Consider the following 27,967-nt stretch of genomic DNA (forward strand, 5'->3'; position numbering starts at 1 on the left):
CATGCACTTTTGACCCTTAAGTGCAAATGGTCTCATCATGGTGAATCAAAACTAGGCCATTTCTAATTTCATGCAAGAAGTTGTGTTGTTGAAATATATGTAGTGTTTGCAAAATAAATTTTGTAACAGTAAAGGATTGCTCATGTGGCTGATTAAACGAAGCCTTGTCTGCTAAGAAATTTTAATCTAAAATACAGGCTCAGAATGAGTACTTTGGTAGGTAACAGACTTGGGTCATATTGATTCTCTAGGTTATATTTTTCGAATTACGGAAAGTTTGTTTCGTGAACTTTATCATAGTTCGTGAATGATTTTCATTAAGAAAACAAAACAACTTGAAGCCCACTATGTAACAAGGTTGAGAAGTTAAAAGCTTTTGAACTTACAAAAAAGAATACCAAGCATGTAATAAGAGTATGAATTATGAAACACGTCAATATGATTGTAAGAATAAGACACGGTGCAGCCAAGGATAGGGAAGAAAAATTCATAAAGATTCCACGAACTAAAGGACAAAATTCTTCGATACTTAGCTAAGAAAATATTAAAGAAAAGTAGTTAGTAGCACTTTAATTTTAACCAACTCCAGATATTTTTTTTCGTGGTCTCCAATGTGATCATTTTTCTTGTTTGAAGTGAAACGAACATCTCAATACATTACAGCTTCTTAAAAGAAGACTTTGAACAAGAAAATCCACCACATAATTCATTTTAGCCAAACTTTCCGAGTTGTCATAGTCCTTCACATGCCACTAGGCAATAAGATATGTGAATCAAATAAAGTGAGAACTCACAAAGGAAATATTTACAATAATGAAATTCTCCCACAAGAGGAAAGAAATTAACAATTATATATCAAAATACCGTAGATATTTTGCCCCAATAACACAGTGAATAAAAAAATGATCACATTTTCCACAAAAATTACATCATCCATTTTGTAACTTACATGTTTTTAATAAACAATTTCGACAAACAGGGCAAGTGAAATTGTCCTTCAACCAATGCTTTATGCAGTAAGAATGAAATAAGTGATTGCAAGGTGGAAGAATTTGGCAATACTCCCCAACGATGAAGCTCTCCAAGCATATAACACAAACACTACAAAATGAACTCATCAACTGATCTTGTCCATAAACCACAAGCTGTGGCAGTTTTATTGATGGTTTTTTATGGATTGATCTCATCTCAAAAGCTTGTGTATATGATTGTAATCTTTCCCTACTATTGTCACTTATTTGATTCCAATCATGTTGGTACATAGGAAAAGATTCAACTGCCAAAGTTCTTGTTCTTCCGTCTTCAACATCATCCTCAAGTGTTTCAAGAAGAATATCAGATATGTATTCACATGCTTTTAATAGAATAAGAAGAACTATTGTTGAATATATGGTGGCGATACAAAGACACACGAAGAAAATTAGAATCACGTTGGAAGCATTGGCAATAAAATATGAAAAGGTAAAAGGGTCTGGGGCAGATTGAGGAGCAAATGGTTGAGAAACACTAATCATGTTTAATGATTTATTAACTTTTTTTTTCTGGTTTGTTTTCTTGCAGAAAGTTGCAGCTTGTGGTTAAATGTCAAGTCTCTTGAATTTTGTTGAGGGAAGAGAATAAATAATTTGGACATAACATAATTGCATTTGTTGTAATTTGCAAATATAGATGCTTGGATTTGCATGCAATCTTTATCTTTAGAAAAATATTATCTGGCAAAGCTGGTTCGGTTTTAAACTTTTAATAGAATTTTGTCGTCATACTCTTGAATTGACAACTTTGCACTTAGAACTTTGACATAATATTTACTATACTACATTATTATTAGCATAAGCTATGCTATGCAATGGGACATCTCATGATATCAAAATCCTTTAAGAACTAGAAACAAATTAATATATTTTCTTCTTTTTTCTTTTTTGTTGGTACTCAAGAGAGGCAGAAAGCCAATCAGTTTGTGATGGTATTATTGTTGCAAAATGAAGATGAGGTAAATAAAAGTGAGAAATTTGACAAAGCTTAACATGCAAAGTAAAAGATGGAGAAAAAACTTTTAATTGTATTTGATAAAACTGACTTATAAATTGGCCGAAACTTTATACGTTATAATTTAACGGTTGAAAACATGTAAATTAACAATATAAATCAAAATTATTTGATAAGATATATTTATTTATTTGATAACCTTTCTCCCAACATTGTCTAAGCCCCATGTAGGAATACCAAAAGTTTTGTATGTAAGACCAAAATTTATAATATTTTTTATACATCATTTATTATAAATTTTAGTAATTTCTAATAAATATTTAATCAGTACATTTTAAATATTAAGATACTAGTAATAATTATCATTAGTCAAAAAAATTATAAAATTTTAAAATATCTTGCTAATCACACAAAAAATATACATGGAAAGAAAAATGTTGTTTTGCTGGAAAATATTTTTCTAATCACACAATAAATATACATGGAAAGAAAATGTTGTTTTGTAGGAAAATATTTTTCTGAAAGTTGTACGAATTGTCATGAATTTTGAGACGATTCTTTCAAAATTACGTTTCTTTACCTACCCTTTCTGGATCCATTCATAAAAAACATCAAACTTTCTTTTTTACTAGTATTTTAGTATATGTTGTATTAACTAAATATTTATTATATATAGATAAAATTTATAATAAATTATATATACAAATAAGTATTATATTGGAATATATAAATTCTTTTAAAATTTATAGGTTTACCACAACCTTAAAATGTATTACCAAGTCATATATAGAATTCGCACTACAAGAAGGATTGTATTCTAAGTCGGTTATTATTCCATTTCTACATCGGTTCTAAAACCAACTTAGATGAAGGTGATGTAGATGAATGAACATATCTACACCAGTTATGCAAAAATCGACTTAGATGTATGTGTTCATCTAAGTCGATTTTATGAAAACTGTCTTAGATGTACACACGTGAATGACAGTCCAGAATGCTCAACCACCTCTTTCACCCATGAAAACGATTTTTCCCAAATGTCTTCACAAAGCTCTTCAAATTTTTCATGTGTTATTGTGCTCAACGAGCCATGAATATATAAACCTTAATGCCCAATCTATCTCTAAATGAGCCATGCATGAAGTAACTTTTCGTGAAACACCTTTGGTGTCACTCGTTTCTTTAACCCCGTTGTGTTCAAAACACCTCTGGCCACCGTCGCTTCAGTGAGAGGTTGCGCACGAGAGGTTGAGAGTTCTCACAAGGCTGTCATTGAGAGGATGCTGAGAGAGACAACGAGGTTGAGACGTTGAGAGCAACTAAGAGAGAACTGAGAGAGACAATGAGGTTGAGACGTTGAGAGCAATTGAGAGAGAACCGAGAGAGACAACGAGGTTGTGGGTGGGAGACTGAAGGGCGCGCATGAAATGAGAGAAACATGTGCGTGATAATTTTGTGTCTCCATCTAAGTCAGTTTTACACAAAAGCCGTCGTAGATCAGTTATCATCTAAATCAGTTTTACAATAAACCGTCGTAGATCACTTATCATCTAAGTCAGTTTTATAATAAACTGTCGTAAATCACTTATCATCTAAGTCGGTTTTACAATAAACCGTCATAGATATATGCGTCTAAGCTATTCTACTACAGTTATTGTCTAAACCATAGTAGATTAGGTTCCTTTTAGTAAACCGTCTTAGATTAAGCGACTAAGATTATTCAAATTGTAGTAGTGTCGCCCATAGAATATTCTCAAAGAACCACACAATCTTTCCAGGTACTTGGTTAAGGGTCATAGCCCTCAACCTCCTACCTTACTCAACTACTAACTAAGAATTTGGAGGAGACTCAACACACCTTCAAAACTTACTCCAAGAGACACACCTACTTAAGAAGGGTTTCCCAAACAGTGGCCTACCCGAGCACCACTCCAAGATATCCTATATGGGATTTTCATTTTTTCAAAATAATTTTATCTCCTTAAATCCTAAGTTAGTCATCATGCTATAATGTCACACCGCATTCTTAGCATCCACACCTCACCATACATCTATTATATACATCACATCCAGTCAATGCATATAGAGATCAATAACATCAATCATGTACAACATACCAATGCTTAACATCTCAACCAAGAACAGTATACTAATGCTTAATAATTCACAATAATAGCATATTAATGCTCCACAATTAATTCAAACATAGCATATCAATCATATAAAGCATACCAATGTTCATCACCATTTCAAGTATACAAACATTCCATTCATGTTCACCAATTTCACCCATCATACAACTTGTATCACATGCAATTTATATTATTCCTACATCTACAACCTTCACATAAAATAACCCATAGGGAGTTATACTAGTCCACTCAGTCTCATTCTTATGTCATATGAAAGACAAGAAGATTTTCTATAATTTTCATGAAGAACTCAAGGTTCTAATTCCCTCATATACCATGTTAAAAATTGTAAAAACCGCAACAACTAGCCTAAATCCTGACAGCTTGACCTTTGCTCACTAAAAGGGTCATAACTGGAGTTCTAGAACTCTTTTTTGGGTGATTCTAGCTCCATTGGAAAAATAACATTCAAGGCTACAACTTTCATGAAGATCCCAAGACCAAATTCGGTCATCTACTACCAACGCTACAGCATTCAATTCAGCACTCCATCTTTAACTTTCTGCCACTTTCATTTTCTCCTAGGGTTGCAATGTCCAACTTGGAGTTGCAACGCTAGATCTCTGCCAGATCATTTCCTTCCAGGGTTGCAGTGCCCAACCTAAAATTGCAGCGCTCACTACAAAAAAAAATGTTAAAATAATGGAGGTTTAGTGGAGGTTTTTACCCTCCGCAAATTATTAAAAATAAAATGCCTTATTTCAACATCTAGAATTAGAGGAGAAAATTGTATTTTTTATTTATTTATATTATAGTTTTTAGTTGGAATAATTATTATAGTTTTTCTTCTTAATTTATATTATAATTTTGTGGAGGGCTTACTTTTTTTTTATATACAAATTATACTATGTTATATTATCATAACATGATAAATTATTTTTATAAAATGTTTATATTATCTTTTATACTATGTTATATTATCTTTTATACAAATTATTCTAATTAGTGTAGGTTTAAAATCTCCATTAAAAAAACCTTCATAGTTAGTGTAGGTTTAAAACCTCTTTTAAAAAGCCTCCATAGTTAGTATAGGTTTAAAACCTCCACAAAAAAACCTCCACAAAATACTCTTGATATCAGAGGTTTTTAAAAACTGCCATGAATTGCTTGTGGCGAATGTAACTGCGAATGTTTTTGAAAACTTTCACAATTTATTTTGCGGAGGGTAAAAAACTCCAATAAAGGCAAAAATAACCTCCATTATTTAGCACATTTGTTGTAATGGTTGGATCTCGGCCACCTTGTTTTCTCTCATAGTTTCAACACTCCCTCTAGCGCTCCAGTGTTGAGTGTAGAGTTTTCTACACTTTTACGGCTTCTCACCTTTGTTTTTCACCTACACTTCACCCATTTTTTTTCCTAAACATGATCTACACTCAAAATCTCTACTCAATTTGTTCATACTGTCCAAAAAACACAAGAAATACAGCATGCATGCATCAAAGCTCAAAAAAAATCATCAACATTCAACCTTCCATCAAGAAACAAGAACCTCAGTTTTCAACATGCAAATCACTTCGAATCCACCCCCAAAGCTCAAATTTTCAGAAATCCAACTAATATTAAGTTTCAACTCAATCAGTAACCCAACAAATCAACAAAATCCAAGATTCTAGCTTCTCTTTCCTCAATCCTGAGCTCTCCGAGGAAGAAAAAGAGAAGAACGAAGAAGTTGACCCCTGCACACCACTACTCGAAGCTCCCAACCCTGGAGCTTGAACTCTCACCTTTCTAGTGATCAACCTTTGGAAATAGTAAGGAAGGAAGAGTTTAAGAGAAAATGAAATAGAATGAAGAAAAGAGAAGAAGGAAATCAATCATATCTTACACATTAAACTTTTTAAAAATTAGAATATCAAATTGATTTTTTTAAAAAAAGTTGGAATAAATTGATTATTAAAAAATAGAGAGACTAAATTAAATAATAATTTATTTAATTTTTTTTTGTTCAGATTAATTTATTTTTTATTTTACCTATTTATATTTTTTTTTCATCTATTTTATTAATTATTATTCAATTTGACCATTCTATTTTTAAAATATTTATTTTAGTTTCTAATTTTTAAAAAAATGCTAAATATATTATCCTTTTGTCAGATTTGATTAACATTATTAGTGATGATTTATACGAAAAAGTAACATTAAACATTTTTATAAATTAGAAGATCAACATGAACAATGACGAAATTAAATTCTAAAAATAAATAAAGGTAAAAAAAAATTTAGCTGGGATATCAATAATTCATACCGATTTTTTCGTGGAAGGAATATTTTCTAAGAGAAGCTTATGACTTCATCGGTCTTAATAACGAACCATTGAATTCGTTGGCCATGGTTAAACTTAACAAAAACAAAACCCTACGTACCCACATGAGTATTATAAAACATTTTAATCTTAACCTTTTTAACTCGTAAACATGAAACTATATATATTCTCTAAATTTGCTAAATGGGAGAATGCATCATGCCACATTTTTTTTTCTTCTATGATACAAATAATAATATTAACGAAACATAACTTTAAGTGATCGAACATTATTTTAATATTAACGAAAAACGCATTAAACTTTAATACCAACACTAAATATATTCAACTTAATTTATATACAATTCTGAATCATAATTACAAATGATCTATATACAACTACGACATATTGGGCAGGTTAATTTCTTTTGCAGCCAGTGGTCTATGCAATCTGAATGAAAAATGTGCTTGCAAAGAGGAAAAACTTGACAGAATTGACCAACTTGGAATTCTTCCAAGCAAATGGCACATTCTCCACAACTTCTTGTCACACCATGCATTCCATAATTCACCAATGGAGGCAACTTCTTGCATGCTCTAAGCCTTTGTCCTCTTTTCTCGTTAAAAATTGCATGAAAGATGGTAACCTCATCACGAGTAACACCCTCTTCAAGATCATGTTCAATTGGCCTCATTTCTATCAACCAGAAGAACAAGCCATTGAGAATTTGATACAAGATGAAGAATAACAACGTGAGTATGGTGAAAACGATGAGTAGAGTTGGAAGATCGAAAGTGATGACATACACATACATGTGCATCAAACCATCGAGATTTTGGTCCACGGGGAACAATTCTGTGAACTCGGCCATGGTTTTGTGTATGTTTTGGTGAATATGTGATTGATGAACCTCGAGTGTGACAATGAGAATGATTTGCACAAGGTTTTATATGTGTGCGAATGAACTGTTACGTATCTAGAATGCATGGGTTATGCGTTCTAATTATGCAGTTTTGTGCTTTATCTTTAACAAAATTTGTATAACAGAATATTAGTTAGTGAAGGGAAAAAAGTTGGCAGACTTAGTAAGATACGTGTGGTAATCCTAATCATCAAAACCTTAATTAAGTTGCTAAATGTTGTTAGTTGCATTACATGCATGCAGCTGGTAGCTAGAGAAACGACACATTGACACACTATGTCGCATGGATACCGATATTAGTTACAAATACGGGTACATTGATACCAGATATTTTAAAAATCTAAAATGCTGGTATATTAATGTAAAACCTATATATTAAACATCAACGACTATTTCATGTGAGAATATTTTTATAACTTTATTTTCGATGAGAAGGTTTGTAGATATATATTTTTAATTCCTTATCTAATTATATTATTTATTATAAATATAAAATATAATTTACATATTTAAAAATATTTATTTGTATAAATTTAAATATAATTTATATATTTAAATATAATATTTATCTATATAATTTATTATAAATTTTAATTATATAATAAACATATATATATGGATTACACAAGTTAAAATATTAATATGGCTAAATTGTACATAAATAATAAAGAAATGTAAATAAACATAATTTACAATATAAGAGTTAAATTTTTCGAAATGACAAAAAAATAATAATAGAAAACTATATTATATAAATGTTTATTTATCAATATTATAACATTTAAGTCAACTCAACTCACTAAAATTAGGTTAAATTAAAAATTATAATTAACACCATAATAAAACGAATTTAATTCAATTCAATCTATTTTTTTCTTATATATTGAGAGGAAACTAAGTTAAGTTTGCCATGTCAACATGTTTTTACACCCCTACCAAGTAGGAGAAATTAAGAAAAATAAATAAAAGAGGTTACACTTGAGAACAAGTAACATCCATCTCTTTACCTTATTTTTAAGAAATAAAGATTTTTTAATTAAAATTTTAAAATAAAAATTACTTTTTAAATTGTTTTTCAAACGTGTACAATCAAGTAAATAGTAATAGTACTATTTGACAATACTTAAAAATACAAACAAGTCTAACAAAAAATATTGTAAACGCTTATATTAAATTCGATGCCCATATATATATATATATAAAAGAAAAATATCGATAGTAAAATTAACTATTATACGGATAAATATCATTTAAATTGAAAATGTGCTTTCTTAAAACCATATCATTTTAATTTCAATTTTCATTTAATTTTTATTTTTTAGGAAAATAATATAATTTTAGTCAAGTGGTAAGAATAAAAAACACATAATATATAATTTATAACATATTCTATAACAATATATAAATAGATATAAAATTTTGATTTTCACTTTTTAATTAATTTTATTCCTTAATATCCTAATTATCTCATCTAATTACTTTTGTTTTATTTAAATTTAAAGCGACCTTAATTAACTTAAATTTAAGTTTTTATTCACCAGTATGTTTCATCGTAAACCAAACAAGATTTTTTCTCCCTATAATGACAAGTGATCATTTTTTTATTTTAATATTTTATTTTTATACCTTTAATTGTTTATCATTTATCTTCTATTTTGACTATTTTATACTTTATCTTTTATTTAAGTAAAATAGATATATAGAAACAAGATCTCAACATCATTGTCATATATAATAAGGATATCTTTGGTCTATTTTTTTAACATTTATATCCCTTTATTGTATTTTAGTCTCTTAAAGATAAAATAAAAAATTAATTATCTACTCTATTAATAATAATTATTTATTTATTTAATTTTTTAACAAAGACACAAAATGACTTTATACTACTAGTTTTTATAAATAAAATATCAATAAATATTTCTTATTAAAAAAAAAAAACTAATCTATCTTTTAAATATTTACTCTATATTTGGTAAGAGGAAAGTAAGAGGGAAGGAAAAGAAGTGTGTAATAATAAAAGATGATAAAATATTTAACAAAAAAATTGAGAAAAAATAGTAATAACTAAAGTGGAATCCACTGAAATAACTCTTGACTGAGGTGAAATGCATATAAATTGTAAAACAAAAATGTTAGGATCAGAAGGTGAGAACTGTGAAGTTTTGAAAAGTAAGTTTAACTATGCAGCAATGACTGTGAATGTGGTTTGTGCCATTTTTGTTTTAGTTTCCACTTTCTTTTAATTTTCAATTTTTTTCCTTCCATATAGTTTTAAATTTATACTTTTTTTTATTTATCAATTTTTCAGATTTATTTTTTATTTTATGTTTGAAAATTTTGATTTATTATTTTAGTTGTATTTGAAACTGTTTTATTATTTTTTCATGCAGACTTAATTTATATAAAAAAAATGTGAAACAAAATAATAAAAATAAGGAATGTAATTTAATTTATAATATCATAATGATTTTTTATTTAATCTAATAAATTAATTAAAAAATTTATCCAAACAATTTCAATTTCCATTTTATTTTTTACTTAATTATCTTCACTTTCTCTTTCTTTTTCTCTCCTCTTCTCTTTCCTTTTTTTTTTTCCTGTATGTCTTTCCACTTTAGTATCTGCTCAATCACTAATTTTCTTGAATAAAAATATTTTTAAAGATCATTTTTTAATAAAGATATTTTTAAAGTTATTTTTTATCTCTTATCTCTTTTAATATATTATTTATGTCTTTCTAAATTAAATTTTAATATTTTAAAAATTATCAATAAATACAGTAATCTTATATTATAATACAAAATTTTTATCATAAATTTAAAATATATTCAGTCATAAAAATTTTAATTAAACTATAACTATATATAATTTTTATATTAAAAAATATTTATTTAGTATAATTTTTAGTTATCTTATACATTATACATCTATACGACCTAAACTAAAATACTAATTTTTCTATAATAATCGAATATCTAAACAAAATCTAATTTTAAAAATTTACGTCTATCAATGAATAAGTTAATTACCGCCTATGATATTCCTAACTGCGCAAAATAATTTCGTATATATTATATATATAAAAAGGATTTTCAGAGTTTCAGTTAATTGAAAAATTTCTTTTTTTTTTTTTATTATTCTGAAACCCTAAAAACTGCTGCGCCTAGAGTTACCAGGATCCTTTGGCGTCACCCATAAACCCTACATAGAACCCTAATTTCAATCCCAATCTCATAATATTTTTCATTCTCCACCGTTTTCAATGGAGGAAGAGCAAGACCACAAGTTTCCCGAAACCTTCGTCTATGAAACTCTCAGTCCCCTCGCTCTCTCCGCCGCCGATTCCCCCGTCTCCGACCACCACGAGCCGTATTCCGTTTTTCGCAACGAGATTTCCCTCGACACGCCCCAATGCGCCTCGGCCAACTCCACCGCCGTCGATTTCTTCTCCCTCGACGTCGCCGCCGAGGCCTCCGGCCGCGACTCCCTCCCCGAGCCGCCGCTCGCCACCCCCGAGCCGAAGATGCCGGCTCTCGCGCTCGAGCCGAAGCTGGAGAGCATCTGGTTCCGCGGGAATTGCAAATTCAGGAGCCCCATGCTTCAGCTGCATAAAGGTACACTACTGTTTATTGCGTTTTGGTGCACTTGTGTGTTGTTTTCCGATCAAAATTTGAGTTTTAAGTCGATGATATGTGCATCCCTTTAATTCATACTTTTATTATGCGAATTACTGAAGTGAATTTCAATTAGAGAACAGTAAATTGAGTAGTGTGTTAAGTTAATCCACTAGGGTGAGACTATTGGCGAGGCCACAAGGTCTTAGGTTTGAACTTTGCAGCTGTCTTGTTATCTTTTCTACTGATAAAATAAGCACTGTATTAAGTTAAACCACTAGGGTGGTACTAGTTGGAATAATCCTACTGATAAAACAAGCACAGTATTAAGTTAAACCACTAGGGTCGTACTAGTTGGAATAATATGCATAAGGTCTTAGTTTGAATTTTTTTTGTCGTCATTGTTATATAAAATTGAGTTTTCTTGGTATACAGTATATCTTTATTACATGGATCACTGAAGTAAATTTCAATTTTAATTGGAGAACATGACAAACAGTACATAAGGAACTGTATCTAAGTTTTTCCTGTTAGGGCAAAATAGAGTGGAGTTTTATTGCAATATAGGTGGTTTTGTAATTTGATTGGTGATGGTTACTCTGCAGAGATAGTGGATTTTTGTGATTTTTTGTCACCAACTGCTGAAGAGAAAGCTTCACGGGACTTGGCGGTAGAGTCTGTGTTTGGAGTTATAAAACATATATGGCCTCACTGCCAGGTATAAATTTTGTTTAGTTATTGTGTTGCACTCCTTTATTGTAGAGAGTTATGTTTCAATAATGTTTTTTTATGTTGCTCACAGGTGGAAGTGTTTGGGTCATTCAGGACAGGGCTGTATCTCCCAACAAGTGATATTGATGTAAGTGTAGTTGATGTGCTAATTGTTTATTTTCCTCATGGGCTAGTGCATCTGGGTGCTTGATGCATTATGGCCAAAACCATTGAATGCAGGTTGTGATTTTGAAAGCAGGCTTGCCAAATCCACAGATGGGCTTGAATGCAATTTCCAAGGCCTTATCACAAAGGGGCATGGCTAAAAAGATTCAGGTCTGCCTTGTACTTAAACTTATGTATTTTCATTGCCAGGAAAAAATAATCGCTGTTGTCAAATTATTGAGTGTGGTGTTTTGCTTGTGAGTCTTCTGTAGGTCATTGGAAAGGCTCGTGTGCCGATTATTAAATTTGTTGAAAAGAGGAGTGGTGTTGCATTTGATATAAGGTTCTACTTTCTCCCTGTGAATTTTGGATCTTAATTTTTTTTTGAACTTCTAGATTTTGCCCCTTTTTTCTTCTTGATTTTATATGCTTATATGATTTAATTATATTCAAAGTCATGCAAGTGTGTTTTAGTTTATTAAACCGACTTTATATTGTATTGATGTTGAATGAGTTGTTTTAGTTGAATGTCTATGCATTTTTTTAAAATTTTAATATGATTTTCCATATTTGAATCAAGTAACTACTAATTAAAACTACCAGAGAAGATATGATGCATTTCGTTGTCTGGGTATTGTGGAATGGGAGTATTGTGTAGTCTATCATTATGTAATATCTGCCTGCCATACGAATTTGATTCTTGCCTCTTGTAGATTAATCTATCACTGTCTCATGTATCAAGATTCGGCTTAATATGAAGACCCTTTTAGGTTTTTCTTCATGCATCCATTTTTCTTAAAAAGAAGTAGCTAAATTCATATAGGACTAGGTATAGCACACCAACAAATTATTACCACTTGCTACTAATTGTAACAAGTCATAGCCATATTATTCTGAGTATAGTTGCTTTGTTTTTTTACTATAGATTGAAGCATGGCTATCACATAGTTATATTGGATTGTTGTATTAAATATTGTATGCAGGAGAACTAAAACCTATTTCAGTATTAAATTTTTGTGAATATCATTGATCCACTGGGGAATTGTGCTTTGTTTCAGTTTTGACATAGACAATGGACCCAAAGCAGCTGAGTATATCCAGGTTTGTTTTATTTTTCCACTCCACTTGGTTTCATGATATTTTGTAATTTTGATTTGAGACTTTGTGTTGTGTGTAAATTTAATTGATGTAAAGTGCACAATATATTATTTGACCAATACATAATTGGAATCATTACCAAATGAGTGGAAATTTGAACATAAGTGTATATAATATGGCTTTTGTGAAATTCTACCATCAATAAGATATGGAAGGAAATGATTTTATGAAATTCTTATATGGATATGTGGTTTAAGCTATATTATGAACCTTATTATATTAACCAAACTGATAATGGGGCAGTCTATGATAAATAAACAAATACTCGCTCCAGTCTTTTTTATATGGCTCAAATCAAAAGTTACTTGGTCCTTTTTTATAAGAACCAATCTAAAATGTCTCTTCCATTAATTATTTTTTGACAAGAAATGGTGAAATACCATTTATTAGAGTTCCATTAATGTTAGGGGTAATTTTGGAAGAAAATATAAATTTAGGATAAGTTTAATGTTGTTATCTATTAAATTAACCAACTTCCTTAGTCTTAGGTTATTGGGTCTTATAAAAAAGACTGGAGGGAGTAATATTAGATCATCCTCCTGTTTGTGGAGGATTTCATGGAAATTGTCAAATGCTATTCGTAAGTGTCCTGTGTCGGATTGAACATTATTGTGTATTCTTGTTCATGGTTGTACTGTTGAATTTGTAGGAGGCAGTGGTCAAGTGGCCACCACTGAGGCCCTTGTGTTTGATTTTGAAAGTATTTTTGCAGCAAAGAGAACTAAATGAGGTATGCCTTTTCTTAAGTAAGTATCTTTCTTGTAATGTTCTGATTTCAGTCTGCCTAATTCAGATTCTTGTAAAGTATGCAGGTATATTCTGGTGGGATTGGTTCTTATGCTCTCCTTGCCATGCTGATGGCAATGTTGCGGGTTAGTGTTTCTTGAATATGCTTTCTAAGTTTAGTGTTGTTCACTGGTCTTCATCAGAAGGCAACTATTCTGCATATGGTCCCTTGCATGAAGTGAAATAAATCAATAAATTCACCTTTTTCTAATGCATTTTAATTTTTGGCACTGCTTAAAATTCAAAGCACTTCTTTTTGTCAATATCATTGTCTAAGTTTGTGAATCATTATATGCTTCAGAATCTTCGCCTGAGCCAAGTTTCTGCAGAGCACAACCTGGGATTCCTTTTGGTGCGTATCTTCTGAATTTGAACTAGTCTTGTGTCTGTTTCCATTGGTTCCGGGCAGTTATATGAGCTCTCTTCCATGATTGGCGAGTTATTTATGCAATACCTAATAATTTTAAAAAAGAGAAACATGTGGAATAATTCTATGATGCAAACCTTTGTTTGGATAAATGATTCCTTTCTGGGGTTTAAACTGCAAAGTAAGAAATATATCAATTTACCATTCTGATAGTGTTATTTTTCATCTCCTTTTTGGAAACTAGGTGCAATTTTTTGATTTCTATGGACGGAAATTAAACACCTCAGATGTTGGTGTGTCTTGTAATGGGGCAGGCGCCTTTTTTGTGAAGAGTAGCAAAGGGTAATAAAGGAATAGGATATATTTGTAAAGTGATGTTATTTTTACTTAAGCTGTATAATTGATCTTGTAGGTTATTAAATTTTTTCCATTGTCATCTCAGGTTTTTAAACAAAGGACGACCATGTCTTATTTCCATCGAGGATCCACAGGTTTTATTTGAAGAACCACCTTTACCTTTGTAAAATGAATATTTTCTTTTTGGTCAATTAAATAAAGCAAGAAAGTGGACTGTGTATTATGGATTTTTTATGATTTTTCTCGTGCTTATGTTTTGCATTTATCAGTTGAGATTATTTGATTTTCTGGATGTCATAGTTTTTTTAATGGGTGGGGATAAAATGGGTTTGATTGTTGCATTCTTTAGATATATAGGTAACTTTTCGTTGTCTTTATGCTGGAGGATATTTGATAATCCTCCTTTAGTCATACTCTCTCAGTTGCATTATTTTACAGTCTGTTTCTCTTTACGTGGTCTTTCTAATTTTTCAAAACAATGAATAGTTTGAGTGACTATTTCCATTGTTAATCCTTGCTTTTTTGGAGCAATTGCTGAACATTTGTGAGTGGAATATATTAAAAGTGGAAAGTAGGAGATACTTACCATCCAAAATGCTAAGAAAAAACTATTTATAATTGGGTAGTAGACTACGGATTATCTAAGCAGGAGTTAAATATTGTCTTAGAAATCTCTGTCTTCTCTGTTCTCTGTAGTAAATGCTTTGCAATTTATTTTTCTGATATACAAATTTATACAATATCAAGTTGATTGGCTGTTTGACGCTATGTTGTGCACATTGGACAAATAATTTTTTTAGGTATAGTTGATTGACTAAAGTTTTTTTTCCCTGGCTGAATCAGGCACCAGAGAATGACATTGGGAAGAACTCTTATAATTATTTCCAGGTTTGTTTATTCTTTCTTAGTAAATGATATTTATAATAGTTTTAGAAAAATGTTCTCTCAAGTCTTGAGTGTTGAGGAACCAATGCAAGAATCTTTTTATTGTAACCCTATGCATCGAGCTTCCTGTTTTTCTATTTGACTTTCAATATGTTTTCTGGTTTCATACATGTTTGTCCTTTGTGGAATCTGAAACACCTTCATACAATGGTCAATTTGTCATCTGTTGGAAATTATGCTCAAGCATGTCATATTATGAAAGCTGCAATTTTGTGGAAGGCATAATTATAATCCTTATGTAGGGCCCACTATTTGTTAATACTTATCATATATTCTAGCTTCCATCTAAGTAAGCATATTTGCCTTTGCCAGAAAACTAGTTTGATTATTTGTTGCACAATTATTTAGAAATCTTAAATGACTGCATAAGAATTTCTTGACTGGTTTGTTTCTAATTTTTGTTAATCCAGCTTAGTTGCTTACCCCGTTTGTTAGAAGAGGGGCAGATTATTATTATTCAGCCCCCTTCCTACTTTCAGCCTTTTTCTTTTTAATGACGGGGCTTAATTTTTGTTTTTTTTGAACCCTCTACTATGGTCTTTGTTAATTTTGATCCCCTAATAAGTTTTTTACTCCAATTTTGCTAAAATTTCTAATTAAGCAAAAATAATATCCCTGTTAGAATATCATCTAATTACAAATGGAAATCGCTGACGTGTTGCACGATTTTCAGGTGTGGCATCTAGTTGGTAATCTAAACAGTCCCATTGTGACAGCATTAAAATGAATCAAAATATATGATCCTTTGAATTCTGTTTGTTTATTTCTTTTTAGGTTAAAACCCTATTTTGGTCCCTTATAATCTTTTTTTGTTTCAATTTAGTTCTTCAAGAATTTTTGGTCTCAATTTGGTCCCAAATTAATTAATTGGTTTCAATTTAGTCCTAAATTAATTAATTGGTTTCAATATGGGACTTTCTGAAATCGGAACGGGCCGTTCTGGGTGCACTTTTGGTGTGTTAATTTTGCATCCGGAACGGGCTCGTTCCAAGTGCAAAATTAACACACCCAAAATGCACCAGAACGGCCCGTTCCAGTTTCAGAACGGGCCGTTCCGGTTTTATTTTATTTTTTTATATATAAAATATAAAAATTTTATAAAATATATATTATTAATTATATTTTAATTATGTTATTATATCCAATAAAATAAATATATTAATATTTTTTTATATTTTATTTTATTATATTTATCTTATTAATTTTTATCATTTTATTCCTTTAATCTTAAATAAGTTGCAAAAAATTATAAAGTGATATTCCTTTTATCTTATTAATTATTATATTTTTTAATAAAATTAATTAAGAATATTGGTTTAATTGCATTTTTTATCCCTCAAGTATTACAATTGTGCAGTTTTGTGATCTCTAAGATTTTAATTGCATAATTTTAGTCCTTAAAGAATTGCAATTGCGCGATTTTGGTCCTTCAATTTTTAATTGAACAATTTTAGTCCTTCAAATATCATAATAGTATGATTTTTGTTTCTCCCATTAAAAATTAATAATTTTAATATATATATATATAATGTTTTAAAATTAAATAATTATTTATCTATTCAAATTAACGTATATTATAATTTTCGATATTATATCAATAATATTATTAATATATTTATAGATAAACTAATAATTTGATAAATATAACTTGTTATATATTAATATACTTTTACAAAAATATAAGTATATTAATTAGAAATATATATCTGATCTTATATATTTATATTTTTGTAAAAGTATATTAATATATATTAAGTTATATTTATCAAATTATTAGTTTATTTATAAAAAGGGTAAAAATATTATTGATATTAATTTATCAGTAATATTAAAATACTAATAATATATAAATTTTATTTATTTAGTAATAGTAAATATATATCATTTGATACATTAAAAAAAAATAATATACGTTAATTTAAATAAACAAACAATTATATAGTTTTAAAACATTATATATATATATTAAAATTTTAAAATTATTAAATTTTTAATGAGAAAGACTAAAATTTCACAATTATGATATTTGAGAGATTAAAATTGTTCAATTAAAAATTGAGAGTAAAATTACACAATTATAATCTTTTAAGGACTGAAATTACTCAATTAAAATCTTAAAGATCAAAATTGCATAATTATAATATCAAAAACACAATTAAGTAAAGAATATTTTATTCACAGTTCTGGAACGGGCCGTTCTGAAACTAGAACGGCCCGTTCTGATTTCAGAACGGCCCGTTCTGCTTCACTGGTGGTGTTTTAATTTTTCAACCAGAACGGCCCGTTCCGGTTTCAGAACGGGCCGTTCTGGGTCCAGGTGTTTTCAAAAAAATTCTCATCCACGTGGATGCCACGTATGCATCTACGTGGCGTCCACGTGGCCAAAAGTTAACACCGTTAAAGCAATTTGGACGGAAAGTCCCACATTGAAACCAATTAATTAATGTAGGACTAAATTGAAACCAATTAATTAATTTGGGACCAAATTGAGACCAAAAATTCATGAGGGACTAAATTGAAACAAAAAAAGATTATAAGGGACCAAAATAGGGTTTTAACCTTCTTTTTACTAGATTTTTTATTCTGTGACTGTGTTAATCTTTCATGTCACAGTAACAAGTGTTTTTACATGACTAACTTAGCAACATGTGATATCACGTGTGAAAATTGTGTGCTGCATTAGTTATTTTTTCTGTTAACATTGGATGGTAGTAACTAAGTCTCGTATTTGGTTCAACCTATATATAATAGACTTTTTTTTTTTTGCTTTGTCCATGGAGAACTTCTGAAATCAAGCAATTATTTTGTCAAAAAGCTAGACAAACACTTACAAATGTTTAAATAATTGGGGGATAATTTAAGCAAAAGATTATGGGAGACCAAACTTACAAATAGGCTATAATTAAAGAATCAAAAGTGAAATTAAGTCTAATGATAATATTTTCACGTGTAGTTACTTTTGGTGTTCATCTCTGTAACTCACTAAAAAAAAATTTATTGTTTATCCCAGATTAGGTCAGCTTTTTCAATGGCTTTCAAAAATTTGACAGATCCCAAGACCATCATGAACTTGGGACCGAACAGGAGCATCCTGGGCACTATTATTAGACCAGATCCTGTCTTGCTGGAGCGTAAAGGGGGATTAAACGGGGATGTGAGTTTTGATAGCTTGCTTCCTGGTGCTGGTGAGGCATTAGAACAACAGTATGGGGAGCAGGATATGTTATGTAATTGGCAGTTAGATTATGAAGAAGAGCCACTACCACGGGGGGAATTCACTAGTGCAGAGCCAAGCACACGTTCTTCAACAAAGAAGAGAAAATCTTCAAAGAAATCTAGTAAGAAGCTAAAGGAAAATGGGGATCTTGGAATGGCGGGGAATGAGGAGAATGATAATAGAAAAGAAAACAGTATAAAAAAGAAGAAAAAGAGAAAAACACACCTATTTGACAGCGGTAATTAGGACAGAGGCCAGATACTAGGAGGTTTCTCACAAAATGCTTGGTGATTGTTATTTGATCAGTGATTTGAAAGTGAAGGAACGAGGCAGTATAAGCGTAAAAGCAAATTTGAGTCCAATGTCACACCACCCAAGGTGCCAACTTTATGCTTGCCCATTGGGGCGTGCCTTTAATGTATTGGAGATCCGGAATCACATGCAACATTTGTTAAATTTATTTGTAATCTGTCCAATTTTGTTAGAGAAGTGAAGCTACCAACTCTAGAGACCGGGCACCATTGTAAAAAGAGAAATAGATGAGATTATGAAAGGAAAATGACTAAACAATGGTAAGCTATATTGTTTTGTACCAATATCAATGCAATAACTTGGTAAATTTGTTAGTTTCCTGTTTTCCCTATTCTACTAATGGTGTATTTAAAAAATGTTTGGTTGGACGTAATTCACATTTTGATCTTTTGAATGCATCTGATTTGAACTTTGAAATGTGTGAATGGGCGTTTGGTGTCTTGTAAACAGCAGTTCAAACAGATACTTAATGGTAGAACATTCATAAGCAGTACCTCTTTTGTTCATACTACATGCTTTTTATAGTTTAAAATTAATTTTGCATGATTTTAAAAAATTAGGCCTTTGTCGGATACGTATGCGTCATTTTCTTTTAGATTGAAGGAGAATTACAATTCTATATGTAATTCGCTATCTGGGCATAATCAATGCAAGTTTCTTGGGGAAAAAGTGTTTATATTGTTTTGTCATAATGTGAAAGTGAAATGTGAACGCATACTGCGAACTATAAGTCGAATTAAAAAAAGTTGGGAATCATTCAATTGCCGATGAACAATCTTGACTTAATATTAAATGAATATGTAACATCTGGTTCGTAATTTTGAAGTTATTTTAAAATTAATTGTGAACCATGTGTATTATCTTCTAGAGAAGTGCTAATAAATAACACATACTCTTGTTATTTTTCTCATTATCAAAGGCGCGATTATATAGTTTTAAAATTTTAAAAGATATGAGAAATGAAATTCAACTACTTTCTCTAACATGCGTAGTGTAATACAAGAGTTCCTTTATCGGGAAACAAGCAGAATAAAAGGCAAACAAAAAGTCAGAAATACTGGACCCCAGAACCAAACAGAGTCTTCTGAATTCATAACAAGGGGTGAATAAAGGAAAAGTAGAGGCGGTAAAAGTGAAATGAATGAAATCAAATATGGCTGAAGTTGAACAAGATTTCAGTTAACCAAGGTAAATTGCAAATTCAACAAGTGAACCTAAATTTTTCCGACAACCAAAAGGTTTTTTCTCGGAGTTGGTGTTTTTTTACTACTGTCAATAGACAGCATCACAAAAACACTGTTCATTCGCATGATTCAATTTTCATGAAACCAAGACTAGTATAACCAATCTTTATAATCACAACCTTCATCACCCATCAACTAAATTTTCGCTTTGCTCGCAATTACACAATCCAACTTGAACACAAGTTCTTTACATGCACATGCAGGTGAAGGTTTCACTGTGTCTGATGTTTCACAATATGACATGTTATTTTTTGGTTTCTCACCGCCAATTTAAAACCTTGTTATTTGTGAATGCAACACTTTACAAAGAAACTTAGTAACCTTGTCAAAGAATTAACAATTGAGTTCACACATGAAAAAATAACCAAGGCCACAACCTTAATTGTCATTAGAATTAAGAGTACTACATTAAATATGTGTAACGAACATGAATTAAATTAAACAACCAAAAGTAAAATTAAAAAGGTGGTTGCTCGACTAAGTGAACCTCAGTTTTGAAGAGAAGAACTGAAAGTGAGTCAATTGAGAAGTAGATGAACCCACCACTAGTATGACTCACAAACGATCCGAAACTCTTCCCTATCACACAGTGCCAAGCCAATCCATATTTCGTATCAAATTCCTGAAAATTGATCCATAATAAGAACTTGAGAGTGATTAAAACCAAAAACAAAACAATAAGTTCAGCATTTTTTTTATAATTATATTATTGATATTAAATATTTATAGGTTTCACACAACTAGAATCTAATTCTGATTTGTCACCTTTAGATTGATTTTTTTTTTTCAACTACCTTTAGACTGGTCTTTTATGAATGTTATGTTATTGGGTGTAGAAAGTTACCATTAAGAAGGTTGAAAATGTAACATAAGCTTTTTTCAAACTTTCACTATACCTTCTTGAGAGCTCTAGCTATGTGAGTGTTTGTTGGCTTTGGAGAAGGAGGGTGAAGGGGGAAGAGCAATCTTGTGTGGTGCAAAGCATGTTCTTGCATGTGGACAGGCATGTCGGATGATTTCAACCGCACGTTGAAGCTGATGGCAAGTGAGGCCAATCTCATGATTGTTTGAGATGATGGATTTGGATTTGGTGTGTGCATGTGCATGGTCTTGTTGTGGTTCTCTTTGGAGCCATGCTTGATCAGGTTTGGTTCTTGTTCTTCTTCCATGGTGATGGAAAGCATTAGAGAAGAAGGGTGTTTTTGCATTTGGAGTGGGTGAGTGGGTAGGGCAAGTCAAAGACAAGGTAGAGAACAAGTGGGTTGTGTTTGATTTATTTATGTTACTAAGGAATTTTGTTTGTTTGAACTTTCAACTTTGACTAGCTGACTGTGTAGGACAAACATGACAATGAGAATTTCATGCATTTTTTAGTACCACAAGAAAATGAAAAACACATTAATTTCAAGACATTCAAATTCACCCGTGTCTCCTGCATCTTATTTTGAATAATATTTTTCTTATATGAATTATTAATTGGAAAAATATATTTTAAACACTTAATAGGCTACTAGAAACTTAGTAAGAGAATGAGAAAAGAGAATAAGTATTACGTGTAATATAATGCAATAAGAAAAATTAGATAAAGATAAATGAGAGATGGTGTTTAATAAATTAATTTTTGTTATAAAAATATTTTTTTTTTAATAATTGACAATATATAAGATTTTTATATAGTTAACAAATCATAAATGGTATATATATATATATATATATATATATATATTTTGATCATCATTTATTTGTTGTAGATCCCTAACTCATGTATTCTCAAATTTTCACGTCTAATTGATGTAAAAATTAATACAATTTACATTGGTTCCATCCCTCACTATCCTTTCTGATGTGTAACTAAATAAACCAGTTGTCTTAAAAAATTATACTAAATATAATTTTTTTTATCTATCAAAATTATAATAATAATACTAAAATTTAAATATAATTTTGTAAATATTACTCAAACTTTATTATTTTTATTGATTAGTTGGGTAAAAAATTTTACACTAAAAAAAATACATAAAAAAATAAGCTTATTTAAAACTGAATAAGAAGAGAAGAAAAAAAATGACATTATGGGATAGAAAATAAAGAGATTTTGACTGTGAGAATTTTGGAGTTTAGGTTTGAAATACTGACAGAGGACAGGAGGAAAGAAGGGTTAGGTGAGTGACCATACAATTCGACTGAGTTGCCTTGCTTTGTCTGCAACTTTTTTTTCTTTCCTTCGATACGTCTCCCTGCTCCAATCGCAGAGTGAATTCTTTTTCTCAAAATCTCTAATGTTATTGGTTTATTCAAATACAAGAAATTTCCTTGGAACTACATTAGATCGTTCATCTATTACTACTCTTTAATTTAACTAATTATACTTTTTTTTTTTTAGTTTTAGTTATCTTATTTTAAAATAGAAAAATTTCTTTACTTATTTTTAAAAATATAAAATTTTGATTCTATTATTAATTTGATACTCGATAATAGTTAAATTTTAATAGTAAACATAACGTGTCATCACTTAAATGATAATATTTAATGATATGACTTATAAAAAAAAATAACATACAAAAAATATTTATTTATATTTATTTTAATGAGTAGTTAATTTTTTATTTTATTAATAAATCTTATTTTTTCAAAAAGTTTTTTAATCTTCAAATGTCATATTACTAAATATTATATTACTTAAGTGTGAATAAATGTAAACATATTAATGTGTGTTAATTTGACGAGGGAGTCAAAATTTTGTGTTTTTAAAATTAGGGAACTAAATGTTTCCATTTTAAAATAGGAGACCAACTACACTTTAGCTCTTATATTTATAACATTAGAGAGTTACACAAAGTTATAAAGATTATAAAGATATCATTCATATTTTCCATTGATACCTCCAAAGGCTAAAGAGATACATTTTTATAACTTAGTAGCTAGTAAAGATGACCCTACAAGTGTCATCATTCTATTTTAGAAAAATAAAATAACATTAAAATTAAATACAATAATATTCTAATATCCTAAACTCATCCAATATAATCTTTTAACCATTTAAATTTTTTTCTTATTGGACCTAGAGGAATCCATGTTAATGAAAGGAAGAAAATATCTACTTTATCACTACTAAATTTTTAACACTAGAGGGCTACAAGAAATTATATATAAAAAAAAAAGAAGATAAAGATAAAGATATATAACATTCACATTTTTCATTAATACTTCCAAAGGTTAAAGAGATATATATTTTTAATTTAATAGACATTAAGGATGCTATCATACTATTTTTTTTAAAAATAACAAGGCTAAAAACCTATTTTCGTCCCTTATAATAATTGTTTGTTTTAATTTAGTCCCACTTTTATTTTTGGTCTCAATTTGGTCCCTAATAAATTAATTGGTTTCAATTTGGGACTTTCGTCCAAATTATTTAAACGGAGTTAACTGTGTGGCCACGTAGATGCATAGGTGGATACCACGTGGATGCCAATTTTTTTGAAAGTACCTGGAACCAGAACGGTCCATTCTGGTTGCACTTTTAGTGTGTAAATTTTGCATCCGGAACGGCCCGTTCCAGGTGCAAAATTTACATACTAAAAGTGCAACCAGAACGGGCCGTTCTGGTTCCAGACTGCTAAGCATAAACGATCAATGATTATAGTTCACGGTTGTGAATCATGGAAGGAAAAAGATCCAAGGTACAAAGCATTTCAAACACTGAATTTGGTGATATTGTCGATGGAAATTGATAACTTCAATTGCTAAACAGTTAGGCTATACAGTGTATTATTAAGGACAATGTAATGTATCACTAAAGACAATGGTAGCAGATTTTATTTCATTTCAAACTGGAGTGAACCACTTATTACCAAATTGACACTATACAGTAAAGGATGAAATGACATAGTATTTTTCCTTGAAGTCATTAACGATGTACCCCAACAACAACAACCTGTTCTTGAAGAGGTAGAACCTGAAGTAAAGAAAGAGGATACACAGGACTAACATTTCACCACAACCATATGCAGGGACAGATCTAAGTTAATCATAATGGGGGCACTTGCCCCCACTAAAATTTTTTTCATTCTTTTTTTATATATAAAATATTAATAATTTTATAAAATATATATTATTAATTATATTTTAATTATGTTGTTATATCTAATATAATAAATATTTTTGTTTTAAATGAATGTAAAAATTTAGAAGACACTAAAAGAAAATAAATTAATAATTTTATTATGTTTATCCTATTAACTTTTATCATTTTATTCCTCTAATTTTAAATAAGTTGCAAAAAATTATAAAGTGACACCTAAATATTTCTTCAGACAGAAAGAGAAAAAGAAAAAGTTATTATTCTATTTATAAGATAATTGTGTTTTATAAAAATAAATAATTTTAAAATTTTTACCATAAAAAAATATTTTTCAAAATTATTATATTTTTTAATAAAATTAATAAAGAATATTCTATTCTCAGTCTTGGAACGGACCGTTCTGAATGATGTACTAGTGCTGTGTTAATTTTGCACCTAGAACGACCCGTTTCAGATGCAAAATTAACACACCTAGAGTGCATCCAGAACGGCCAGTTCTGGTTCCAGGTATTTTCACAGAATTTGGCGTCCACGTGGCATCCACGTATGCATCTACGTGGCATCCACGTGGCCAATAGTTAACTCTGTTTAAATAATTTGGACGGAAGTACCAAATTGAAACCAATTAACTTATGAGGGACCAAATTGAGACAAAAAATAAAAGTGGGACTAAATTGAAACAAAAAATTATTATAAGGGACCAAAATAGGATTTTAGCCAAATAACAATAAAATTAAATATAATAATATTACAATATTTTAAGAACATTTAGTATATTTTTTAATTATATAATTTTCTTTTTTTAGAGCTTGAAGAATGAATATAAATATCATTGTGTCTATTATTTTTCTAAAAGACATAGAAAAGCATCCAATATTAGTCCATTCCCGTATGATCACACATGTTGCACATCTCACTTTATTAGGAGGCCTAAGACACATCTCCTAGTATGCAAGACACATGGATCCTTTCTACATCATTCACATCTCTCATATGATTCATTGCAAGCCCAATTAATTACCTTCATAACCATCTTGTTACGAATAACATTTGATAGCACCAAATCTTACAACTTTTACATGCATGAATTGTAGTGATTTTAACTCAAATGACTACTTTACTATGGTCGTCAAAAGAAACACTTATGACACTTGTGTAGTGGATTATACAGCTCAAAGTGGGTCTATCCAATATAAATATTTACCTTCAATATCTATACTGGTATTCCTAACTTGATATTAGATTTATGACTTACAAGATGTGGTTATCAATCAATTCATACAATAATCTTAATGTATTATTATCATCCTAATTAACAATAATACTTGACTTCAAATACTTTAAGAATAACTTTTTTTGTTCAAAGAATCTCACAATCAATTACACCTAATACATTTTTGAACGAACCAATAATTCTAAAGCCATGATACAAATAAATGATTGTCCAATAAAGCTAACTCCAACAAGATGATGTGCTTTGATGATTTGATCAAAGAATCCACTTATGTAGTTACTTTTCGGGTCATTCCACTTTATAGTATCAGAGTTGGTTGAGTCTTTAAGGCACTACTTGTTTTAGGCTGTTTACATTGTGTTTTTGTGGTAAGTTATTAAGGTGTATATCTTGTGCATGTTATGAATGTTACCTTATGAGTGTTATTTATCTTAGTATATGATGATGGGTAGACCTCCTAAATATCATCCTCTATCATAGACTAATTAGGGGCTATTGAGATGATGATGTTTATTTCAAATTAGCATAATGTTGTAATGGCTTAGCAACAATCATCCAATATCCAACAATAAGCCATAATGACTAATAGCAACAGGCTGTCTTGAATCAAATGGAAGCTAGCAAGGTGACGTTTAAAGTAGCCAAATCAATTGTTCATCCATAGCACCTAGTGTTGATTGATTTCAATAAGGGTTACCTTCCCTAGTTCAAAGGTAATGGTGATTCAAAGGCACTTGACCAATGGATCCTAAGATGAAGAATATACTTAAGGCTATGTCTTGCCTTGAAAACAAGAAAGTGACTTATGTTGTTTATATGTTGATCGTTGAGGTTGGGTATTGGTGTGGGGTTCTTAGCAGATGATGGTGGCTAAGGTGAGGCATTGAGTTATGAAAGCTTCAAAAGGCTTTTCCTTGAGAAATACTTTCCTAAAAATGCTAGTTAAGCTAAGGATGCTAAAGTCTTGAGATTACGTAAAGAGAACATGATGGTTCAAGAGTATGCTATGAAGTTTGAACACTTGGTTTTTTATTACTCCCAAGTTACTTCTTAGGCTTGGAGGTGCAAAAAATTTAGTAAAGGGTTGAGATGTGTTAAGATGATGATGGTCCATGTGACCATTAATGAGTTTCTTGCATTGGTGAGGAAGGTGAAGATAATTGAGAGACTTGAAGGTGGCATCAAAGTGGTGAAGGCATAGGAGAAACCATCTAGGCCTAAAATTGGTGGCAATTAAATGAAACCTTATGAAAGACATCAATAGTTCCATGTGGGCTCAATTGCTAGGAGACCTTAGTGGCACCCAAAGGTGGGGCACCAAGTGTGAAGTGCTACAAATGTGATATAGCTCACTTTATCAAAGATTGTACAACTAATGAGTTCAATTGTTATCACTACAATAAGTATGAACACATGGCTAAAGATTGTCTAGCCAAAGGTGCACCAAGAGTTGAGTAGCTTATAATGTTGGGTTATGTGTTTACTATGACGACAGCAAAAGCTTCCAAGTATGACAATTTGTTGAAAAGGAAGTGCAATGTTGATGGTAATTGCTAATATGTACTCTTTGACTTAGGTGTCACGCATTTTATATCTATTGATTGTGTAAAAAAGTTGAAATTGCCCGTGAGTTCCTTGCTTTTGTAAAAAAAAGTTGGTGTCTACTCATACCTTTGCTCTTGTGGGACTTCTTCAATATGTTTGGGTTGTCTTATGATTGTGTATATGTGCAACTACAAGGTTAACCTGATATGTCTGTCATTGTCTGGGTTGGATGTGATCTTAGAGATGTATCGGTTGTTTGTCAATCATATCTTGATAGATTTTGCTAAGAAGGAGTTGGTGTTTCTAAATGAGAATGATATAATTATCTTAGTTAAGCAGGTGAATGATCTTTTGAAGGAGAAAGCTTGATGCTTTATTGTTTTCTCTTCTCTAGAAGTTAAAAGTAATTTATAATTAATTGAGGTGGCCACATGCTTCCTTGATATGTTTCCAAATGAAGTTTTAGGTTACCTCCTAGGAAAGATGTTGAGTTCTTTATTAACTTGGTTCTAGGTGCAAGACCAATGTTAATAACTTTTTATAAGATGACTCCAATTGAGTTGACAAAACTAAATAAGTAACTTAACGATCTAATGGAGAAACAAATGATTAAACATAATGTATCCTTGTGAATAACATTGATATCGTTGGTAAAGAAGTAAGATGGTTCAAAGTTACGTGTTATTACTAAGTGAATAAGTTAACTATCAAAAACAAATATTCACAACTTCAAATAAATAGCTTTATAGATCAACTTAGAAGAGTGTCAATATATTCTAAAATTGATTTAATGTCTAGTTATCTAAAGATGAAAGATGAGAACATTCTGAAGATGACTTTCAAAACTTAATATGATTTTGAGTGCAAGGTGATTTTTAT

General features: G+C 30.3%; 2 protein-coding genes and 1 non-coding gene across 3 annotated transcripts; 1 reads left to right on the plus strand and 2 right to left on the minus strand.

Moving 5' to 3' along the window:
• Positions 1-6,812: 6,812 nt before the first annotated feature.
• Positions 6,813-7,295, minus strand: LOC145952481 (RING/U-box superfamily protein). The gene has a single exon (XM_083064842.1). It carries the CDS (start codon positions 7,293-7,295, stop codon positions 6,813-6,815), a length of 483 nt encoding a protein of 160 aa, XP_082920968.1.
• Positions 7,296-10,478: 3,183 nt separating this feature from the next.
• Positions 10,479-19,295, plus strand: LOC109806564 (Nucleotidyltransferase family protein). Its single transcript, XM_020369009.3, has 13 exons — positions 10,479-10,963; positions 11,569-11,681; positions 11,766-11,822; positions 11,915-12,010; positions 12,112-12,182; positions 12,898-12,940; positions 13,647-13,727; positions 13,810-13,869; positions 14,085-14,135; positions 14,395-14,492; positions 14,593-14,641; positions 15,351-15,395; positions 18,463-19,295. The coding sequence occupies exons 1-13, from the start codon at positions 10,612-10,614 to the stop codon at positions 18,913-18,915; spliced, it is 1,569 nt and encodes a 522-aa protein (XP_020224598.1). The 5' UTR covers positions 10,479-10,611; the 3' UTR covers positions 18,916-19,295.
• A 1,283-nt stretch (positions 19,296-20,578) lies between these two features.
• LOC109805412 (uncharacterized) lies at positions 20,579-21,852 on the minus strand. Its single transcript, XR_014430044.1, has 2 exons — positions 21,122-21,852; positions 20,579-20,847 (listed from the first exon to the last, which is right to left on the minus strand). It is a non-coding gene; the product is annotated as an uncharacterized LOC109805412 (transcript).
• Positions 21,853-27,967: the final 6,115 nt, after the last annotated feature.

The sequence above is a fragment of the Cajanus cajan genome, chromosome 10, assembly GCF_000230855.2.
Source record: "Cajanus cajan strain Asha chromosome 10, NIPB_CcT2T_4, whole genome shotgun sequence".
Taxonomy (NCBI): domain Eukaryota; kingdom Viridiplantae; phylum Streptophyta; class Magnoliopsida; order Fabales; family Fabaceae; genus Cajanus; species Cajanus cajan.